This window comes from Trachymyrmex septentrionalis, unplaced genomic scaffold (genome assembly GCF_001594115.1).
Source record: "Trachymyrmex septentrionalis isolate Tsep2-gDNA-1 unplaced genomic scaffold, Tsep1.0 scaffold88, whole genome shotgun sequence".
Classification (NCBI taxonomy): Eukaryota; Metazoa; Arthropoda; class Insecta; order Hymenoptera; family Formicidae; genus Trachymyrmex; species Trachymyrmex septentrionalis.
In genome coordinates, this window is record NW_017306070.1 from 932349 (window position 1) to 942383 (window position 10035).

Below are 10035 nucleotides of genomic sequence, written 5' to 3' on the forward strand. Positions count from 1 at the left end.
TCGCTCTCTCGATTAATGTAAATCGCATTTGTATACAATTTTTATTCCACTCTATGGAACTCCGCAAATTTCATAAAAAATGTTGAGGTCTGATATATCTTCATTTATGTTTGTGTAACTTCATAAAATCTCCACGAGACCGTTTTTTTAAGTAGCGATTTGAAAAGTAGAGATTTGTATCTATAAAATGCTTTTTTAAACATCTCGATACGACAATTTTTGACGAAATTATTATATCTTGAAATTTGCCTATTTTTGCAGACTGAAACAGGTGTTGCGTTAATTTTGTTGTCCAGTGTATTTTAACTATATGCGTTCTATCTTTTTGACAAAATTTATTACCAGATATGTCACACTATACATGCGTAACATTACAGAGTTCGTGGATTATTGAAGCATTTGAGCAGTTTCATGTATATTTTGAAATTTTATGCTAATCGATAATATTTACTTCAATAATAAGACTGGATTAATTAATTTTGCAGCTTTTAGTTTTTGGAATTGTACATTTATGTTATATGATTATAAGTTCCAACGAGTGAGGAAATTACAACTATAATGTACACGTTACATTAATGTATATAATATATACGTTATATCATCTGTTATTTTTTATTTTATTAAAGCAATATAACAGTTATACCTTTATGTTTGTTAGGATTACAGTTAATTACTTCTATATGGTTAAAGTATAATAAAAGTAAAACTTTGCGCCTTTAAAGATAGTCAAATCTCTAATTAATGATAAATGATAAATGTGCTTCTACGAAACGCTTTTGACAATGCACGTATAGCGGTAATGGAATTATTATATATATATGCAATAAAAGTCATTATTAATTTATTTTTGTTTAAATATTTTATAACTAATTTGTTATAAAAACTGTTCAAAATATTTGTATTTAATAATTTTATATATGTATGTATGTATTAAGTATAAAAAATTAATATACGTCAGTTGTAACTTTATCGACAAATTCAATCTTAAGCTGGAATAAAAATACTTTTATCGAACAATATCATTGAGAAGACTTATTATCATGCATATGAATATAATAAATATGGTAATAAAAATTGACATATATTAATATTAATATATATAATATTGAACTATTAATATAAGATATTGAACTATTAAGTAACAATTTTCTAATTCTTTTTATGATAAATTTTTTACAGATAAACAAATATAATTTTGAAAACTTTGGATATTTTAATTCTTTATTTTTTCCGATAAAGTTTAATTTATATTACCAGTGCAGCGTATAAAAAGTTGATTAGAGATTGCAAGACTAATTATTAAAAATTATAAATGCATTTTAAAATATATACATATATTCATTTTTTAATGCAATTAAAGAATCATAAATGCATTTAGAAGTATATATATGTATATATTTTTAAAATGCATTTATGATTCTTAATATTTAGTCTTGCAATCTCTGACCGACTTTTTGCACGCTGCACTAGTAAACTTTAGTGTCTAAAAAATCGTGTGGATCGTTACACTGAATATCCTGCATAAGTATAGCGTATTTATATATAAAAAATATATATATCTATATATACAATAAGCATAATTGCAAATCTAAATATTTTCGTAATAAATAAAAAAGTATATGTCTCTACCTTTGAACAATCAGTTTCTTCTTATCTGAAAATGTTTCAAATAAAAGATGTAAAATCTGAATGAACGCAAATATTAATTTATTCTCGGTACGTAAATATAAATCTTCCAAAGAAAAAAGACATTGTGCAACATAGAAATAAAAAAAATGAATGTCTGATTTAAAAAATTTTAATTTTTAAATTTTATTTTTGTTTATTACATACTATTTTTTCTTTCTTTTGTATGTTATAAAATATGATGTACTGAATAAATGTTAAGTAATAACATATAATATTTATACTTAACATTAAAAAATAAAATTATAAAAATGCCTTATGATTTAAAAATTTAAAGGCCTTTTTCTATTTATAAAATTTATTATACAAAATAATTTATTACTCTTTATATATATTGAATTAATTCTTGTTTTACTTAAATACAAAAAATATGTTGTTTTCTTTATATGTATCAATTTGCCCTACACAAATAAATTCTACAATAAAGTTTAAAATTAAAATTAAAATTTCTTATGTTAGTCTTTAAATGTGCTTGATTAGTAATCATAAATATATCTTTTCCCTTTTAAACAACATAAATTTTTTATATGTTTTAGATAAAATGGCAGAAATAAATACTTTAGGATGGATCGATTATCTGGTTATAGCATTGATGCTGTGTATAAGTATTGGAATTGGTATTTATTATCAATTTAGTGGAAAATATAAAAAAACTGTGGAGGTAATTATTATTATTATTGCTCTCTCTCTCTCTCTCTCTCTCTCTCTCTCTCTCTTTCTTTTCTTGTAAAAAAAAATCGTTAAAATAGGATTTTTTTCTGTATCGCTTTTTAATAAAAGCTGATGTTTTACAGGAGTACTTTGTTGCAAGTCGATCAATGAGCGTTATACCAGTCGCTATCGCTATGGTGGCTACCTTCTTGTCTGGTTCTGGCTTACTCGGGTTATCCGCTGAGATTTATATATATGGGACGCAAATTGTTGCAATTAACCTGTCATTTTTGTTCGCCACTGCGGTTACATGTTATGGATTCCTACCAGTATTCTACAAGCTACAGGCAACAAGCGCGTATGAAGTGAGTCTGACGAAATTAAATTAGTCAACAGAAAATTGTTGACGGCTTATATTAAAAGAAACATCTCTTCTTTTAGTATTTAGAACGGCGTTTTGGAGTAAAAACTAGAATAGTGGCTAGTTTTGTTTATTGGCTTCAACAGCTTTTTCATTCAAGTGTGGTGCTTTATGGTCCTTCTCTAGCCTTGGAGACTACCACAGGAATTTCCAAAACTATCAGTATTATTATTGTTGGCCTTGTATGTGCCTTTTATTCGAGTATAGGTGGTATTAAAACTGTGATAATGACCGATGTGTTTCAAAGTTTGCTTATATTGACCGCCGTGCTCTTAATTATTGGCATAGCTGCGAATGATGTTGGGGGACTGGGACAGATTTGGGAGATTGCGAGGCAGGGGCAACGGCTAGAATTTGATAGGTATCGTGTCTACATTAGTTGCGTGCGCTCGATGAATTGTGTAACATCTAATTGATATTTTTATTTTTGTTTATTGCTATTTTAGTATCGACTTGGATCCAACAGTAAGACATACCTGGTGGTCTCTTTTGCTGGGTGGTTTATGTACATATTTGGTAGTTGTCGGGGTGAATCAAGCACATATACAGCGTATGCTAACTGTAAAGTAAGTGTTATAATTGATATAAGTATAATTCTAGATAAAATTAGAAATTATCAAATATATAAATTAAATATACAAATTATCAAATATTAGCTATATCGATCGAAGCTTGGATCTTGAGCGCTTTAAATAATTTTATGTGAATTTATACACCACAATTGTAGTTTCTTAAATTGCGCGCTGAATTGATTTTCCGAATTTTTAGAAATGCAACTGAAATATTATAGCAATATTATAAATTAAATTGACGAGCTGCTTAATAATTTGATGATTGATTGATATCATTTTAAAAAGATCTTAATGTACTAAAAATCTGTAAATAAATTCATAGTATAAAGGCTTAGGATGCTCGCATGGAATACTTTAGATCCAGGTTTGACTCCCGACCCGAGGTAATATTTTTCTCAATAAATTTATTTACTCATTTTCAGTACATTAAACTACAGTATATCCAGTTTCAACAAGTATTGGCATTATTTCTTAGTTATTTGTGTTCACATTACACAGTGCTAATAAATTATTTATTATTAGTCAAATATATTAGAGTACTTGTAACATTTTACTTATCAGATGACAAATTAATCATATAATCCGTTTCCTGTGTTCATATTATTAAATTACTTTTTTTTTAGTATCAATTATATATTTATTGATCAAACTGATTTAAAAAATTAAAGAAAACGTTAAATAAATTTTGTTTCAGAAATATGCAGGCTTCGCAAAGAACCATGTGGCTGTCTCTGCCTATTCTGATATTTCTTTGGTCCACGATTTGTTTCTCAGGATTAGCGATATACAGTAAATATTACAATTGCGATCCACTTCTCGAGAAAAAAATTACTTCATCTGATATGGTTATGCCATTATACGTTATGGAAACGATGTCCAACATACCTGGCTTACCAGGCCTCTTTATTGCAGGTAATACTTTTATTGAATATGGTTTCTGTGTATGATGTCTGATAGAAATCATATGTTACAAATTACGGAAATAAAAATATATGAAAATATCTATATCTGAAATATAATTTTACGCTTAATTAAGACAATTTTAAAATAAATTTGTGGCGAATGTGCTTACTAATCATGGGTTCTTTTTTTTATGCAATGTAATCAAGACTACAATAATGCGAAGTATTGCAGCAATATTTCAATAGTACGCAATATTACAAACATTGCAACAATATTATAATTTTAATATTTTGTAGGAAATATATTGCAGCAATATTGAAATTTTGTAATTGTACTGCATATTGTAATTTTAATATTTTATGAAAAATATTGCAATATATTACTGTCCATATATCATGCTATAGGTGTTATAATGCACGTCCAAAAATTAATGAAAAGTTAGTATGTGAATAAAAAAAATAAATAAGTTTATATAGAGTAAAAGTTAAATAATCGAAGTAATATAGATAAAGAAAATCATACACTCTATATTATTATGAATCACAAATTAAAATTAAAGATATTCATAGTATGACGATTGACGCATGTCAGACTGTCAGTGTCTGTCGTGCATCATACTATATATATTTTTCATTTTACTTTTGATTTATTGTATAAAAGTATGACTTTTTTATCTATTTACTTAGATTATTTACATTATTTAATTTTTACTTAATTTTATCTAAACCTTGGAAGATAATGTTTACTTATTTTCTAAGAAGATATTTATTTATTTTCTTTCTCACACTAACACACTGTTTCTGGATTATGTGTTTTTGGATTATTTTTTATTAATTTTTGAACATGCGTATTAATTACTTCGTTCGAGCGATATAATTTTATATTTATTTATATTCAGAGCTTTTACGCTTATTATTCGTTTCCGAGATCTGAAAATTTAAAAATGTAGCCAAAACTGTATATAATTGATTTAGAAGCTTTAATAATATATAATGTAATTGAAATCTTTTCGCATTAAATTTTGTTTTGATATTTGCATATCAGTTTCCGCGCTGACAGTCACATGTTTTATCAACTTATTTTATTATTGATTAATCTTGATCTGTTTATGGGTTTCTAGGTATTTTTAGCGCAAGCCTCAGTACAATTTCTGCGACACTAAATTCTCTGGCGGCATTAACGTTGGAGGATTATCTGAAACCCTTATATAAAAAATACAATGGGCATGAATTGTCCCCTACAAAGTCAACCTTCATCGTTAAAGTACTTGCTTTCGTGATTGGTATTATTTGCATTGTACTGGCATTTTTATCGCAATTTGTGAGTGGTCTCGCTCAGGTAATGCTCAATTCCTATATCTAAATATAAGATCAATGAAGAGAAAGTAAATATCTTTGGTCCTAGACTGTATTTACTATCTTGGGAGTTGTCGGCAGTCCATTGTTAGGTATTTTTACTCTTGGCATGGCCACTGAATCGGCGACGGAAGGTGGTGCGATAATTGGTGCTCTCACGTCATTTTCATTTCTATGCTGGATCGCCTTTGGTCATCCACGTCCTGTATCACCTAAATTGCCAACTACTATCGAAGGCTGTGATAAGAATAGTACAAATATAACGATGTCCATTGTGCAGAACGTCATGAATTTTTCCAAGTAAATAACTCATCGAAATAATTATATACGAAAAGAATGGTTTTGCTGAAAAATATAGAAATAGAGGCAAATGCAAATAATATGGGTCATTAAAATAATTATACGTTTAAATGTCGATATTTTTTGCGATATTATTATCATACTCTAGAGTGTTCTACAGAATTTTAATGATCCAACATAATTATTTAGTAAGCTGCACTTAGTATGACAACACGGCAATATATTTGCTAAGATATTTAATAAGCAAGAAAATAAAATTTAATTGACCCATACTGGTCAATTAAATAATTACATTTAAATTTATATAAAATTGAACGTTTGTATTTCTTGAATTCTGCGCCGAATTGATTTTCCGAACTTACTGTTAGAAACGCAACCGAACTACTATAGTAATATCATAAATTTAATTGACAAGCAATTTATTAATTTGATGCTCAATTGGCATTATTTTCAAGAGATTTTAATGTATTGGAAATCTTTAAATAAATTTATTGCAAAAAATATTACTTCCGTCGGGATTCAAACCCAGATTTCTAGCATTCCATACGAACGTCCTTTAGACCACTGAGGCCTTATTGTTAGTAATATTCTTCGCAATAATCAATATATAAGAACAGCATATAATTCAGACACATATAATTCAGACACAGCTTGTATAAACAATAATGAACGATTTATTAGGACCGTATAATGTGAATGCACAATAAGCAAGAAATGAAGCTTATATCGGTCGAAGTTGAATCTTAAAAATCTCTTTAAAATGATGCCAATTGAGCATTAAATTATTAAATTTGCGATTGACATTTACAGGCTTTATTTCTTGCTTATTATGTGTATTATACGATCCTAATAAATCATTTATTATTGCTAAGATACTGTAATAAATTCAACATTATCTGCATCCGTATTAAATTCCTGTTTTGCTGGTATAAATTAATGGTAAAATTGTCGACAAAAAACAGGTAGAATCTGTCATTTCGCAAACACTCAAATGGAATCCATTATTTAAACATTTACGAAATGATAGATTTTGCTCAGCGTTTCATACAAAAACGATGTTTACGATAAGATTTTAATTATATGTTTTGGCTACATTTTCGAGTCATGTTGAGACCTCCGAAACGCATATTAAGTGTGATTCCATAAACATTTTAATACTGTATTCTCTGTTTAACATTCTATCTATAGTAGCAGTCACTTTCCAAATATGTTCTCAACAGATTTTGCTACCAAGGTATTTTTAAGTCTGTATTTCGTCTAATTTTTGTATTTACAATATAACTTCAGCATAACCATTCTATGTATACTCATATAAAATTATCTAACGGATTATTGTACTTTCTTTTTAGGAACAATAGCGACAGCTCCTACTTCTATTTGTATCGCATTTCATACATGTGGTATTCCCTTCTCGGATTCTTAATAACGTTTTTAGTTGGACTACTCATCAGCAATCTGTCTCGTTTATTCATCCAGAATCAAAACAGTCAATTAGACACTAATTTATTCTTTCCCGTAATAGCGCGGCGTATACGTTGTAGGCGATGTAATAATATAGAAAATGAAGAAAATTTTCCATTAGATACAACATGTTCTTTCAGCGACGTAAAAGATGATGCTGTCCATAAAATTACAAAATAGTTTGATTATAATCTTAAAAAAAAGGTATTTGACACATTAGACTTCTGTACGTTAGACTTCTGTACAATCAAAGAAAAGAATGATCCCGAAATGAATACATTTGTTTGCCTATTATGATGGCCCTTGAATTTCAAATCGAACTGTATGCCAAATAATGCTATATGATAGGACATTAATCTCAGAAAAAAAATTTAAGTTGAGCATAGGACTAGTTTAGGAACTTACTATAACCAATTAAAAATGCTATGCCACATTGAACCATCTAATTTGCTGCACCAATCAATCTTTTCTTTCAGTGTAGATTTTCAGTACTGGTAATGTACATTAAAACACGAATTATATTACCGATGAATGAGCTATTAAAACGGCCGATCAAAAGCATATTTTAACTATCAAAGGTATCGATGGAAACATTGGAAACCCAGCCATAATTGAAAAGTATTTTGAATTAAGTTCTTAAAATCTCAAGTAATCTTAAGTTCTTAAAATTCTTAAAACTTTATTTAAAATAATCTTAAAATTAATTGAAATAAAAATGGTCTATGAATATCAGACGTTTTAATAATGTATATGTAAATGTATGTGTAAATAATGTATGTGTAAATAAGCTTTTTAAAAGTGTGCTGTTTAAAACATTTTAAAACATGTTCTAAATATGTTTAAAACATTTTAAAACATGTTCTAAACATGTTTAAAACATTTTAAGACATATTTTTAAATATGTTTAAAACGTATTTTGAACATGCTTAAAACATATATTTTTTAAATGTTATTTAAAACATGCTTAAAACATTAAAAACATATTTTCAATAAAAAAACAATGTTTTATTCTTTTTAAAAAACAACAATGCTTTATATCAACTCTGGTTTTAACCTCATTATGCAATTATATGCACTCAAAAAAGTAATCTTGCAGTTATAGCGAAAATTATCTAAGTACGAAAAATTAGCTAAAATATAGATAAATATAGATAAAATATAAATAATTTTCTAGCAAGTACTACGATATTGGATATGTATTGCATTTAATTATATAGATGACAAAGATAGAATTTAGATTAGTGCTATAAAAATTCTATGTATGATACAATACATAATTTTCTATCAGATACAAAAACAGCGATAATTCTAGCTGTAGCAGCAAAATATTTTTTTTGCGTGTGGGACATAATAGAGTACCGCATAAAACATGTTTATTTTTCAAAAACTAATGTTAAACATTTCTTAAAAGTGATTTATGATTAAAAACGTAATATAGGTAGGAATACATTATTACATTTTTATAATTAATAATTTTTTATTAATAATATCTTTGTTGATACACTATGTATATTTCTGTTATTGAAATATAAATGAAAACTAATGAGAATCATGAAATATGAAAATCATTTCAGATATCAACCTTTTATGTAACAATTCTTCTTCATTTAAAATATTTATGTTCTTCCACTCGAATACGTGTGAAAAATCAAGTCTATGCATAGTAATAATTAAATGTTATATCGTATTTCAGTTGATGTAGTTTCTATGTTCTTTAATGCGTGCTAAGATTCTACCTACGTATGACGCATAATCATCCGCGTTCAAAAAAACAAGCTCCCCACTCTGTCTTATTCAAATGTCGTATATAGAATAAATTGCAAGAATTGTAACGTATTTTACGTGGGAAAAACAGATAAAATCTTAAAAACACGCATTAAAGAACATAGAAACGACATTAACTGAAACATGATACAACATTCAGTTATTACTTCACATAGACTTAATTTCTCATTTTCATAAAGAAACAAATTAATGGCTTAAACATGAAAAATGACACGGAATTTCTTGACGCGGTATATTCTAATTTATTTACAAGAACTTAATGCTTCCCTCTCTTTACCGTATTTGTCAACATTTTGTATATTCTTTAGTTTTTGATTGCGTCGATCATAGCGAAAAATAAAACTGACACTTTCTCTGAGTGACTGCGTTTATCATGTAAGTTTAATAACTTATCAGTTATTATGTATTATATATGTCTGTTTAATACGATTTTAATAATTTGTCATAATTAACTTGATAATTATAATGAAAATGCGCTTGAACATCATAATTCCTTACGTCTACATTGCAAAACACAGTCACATGTCGCATAATTCGGTTTTTTAATTTTATTTTAATTGTATAACCACTCAAAAATTTTTTAATTGTAAATTTTTTAATGGTTGTTTTGCAATATTGAGAAAAATCCGCAGTAGGATCGAAATGTCTATTGCATATTATATTGATTGAATAATCATTACACGCGTACATCCAGTGTTCGGCTCTCACAGGCATTATCTTTCTTTGATTTAATCTCAAATTGGGACAAAAATATTATCGACTAAGGATAATTGTTTCCATCTTAAGTAGGATTTGTTTACCGCCCGGATAGTTTAACCGGATAGCCGGATTGTAAAAAAGTGGCTAAATAGGCCGGATACTAGATAATTGCTGGATATTTGCATCCTTATTATTGACCATT

The 10035-nt window shown here is 27.5% G+C and overlaps 1 protein-coding gene across 2 annotated transcripts; it reads left to right on the plus strand.

Moving 5' to 3' along the window:
* Nucleotides 1-2227: 2227 nt before the first annotated feature.
* Nucleotides 2228-7948, plus strand: LOC108755520 (putative sodium-dependent multivitamin transporter). Of its 2 annotated transcripts, none has more exons than XM_018498572.1 (8): nucleotides 2228-2347; nucleotides 2481-2702; nucleotides 2779-3119; nucleotides 3205-3324; nucleotides 4025-4242; nucleotides 5354-5571; nucleotides 5638-5888; nucleotides 7238-7948. In XM_018498572.1, exons 1-8 carry the CDS (start codon nucleotides 2228-2230, stop codon nucleotides 7527-7529), a joined length of 1782 nt encoding a protein of 593 aa, XP_018354074.1. In that variant the 3' UTR covers nucleotides 7530-7948. The 2 variants fall into 2 exon arrangements, with proteins under 2 accessions (XP_018354074.1, XP_018354072.1); XM_018498570.1 differs by lacking the exon at nucleotides 2228-2347 and having other exon boundaries at nucleotides 2486-2702; nucleotides 2779-2965; nucleotides 3047-3119.
* Nucleotides 7949-10035: the final 2087 nt, after the last annotated feature.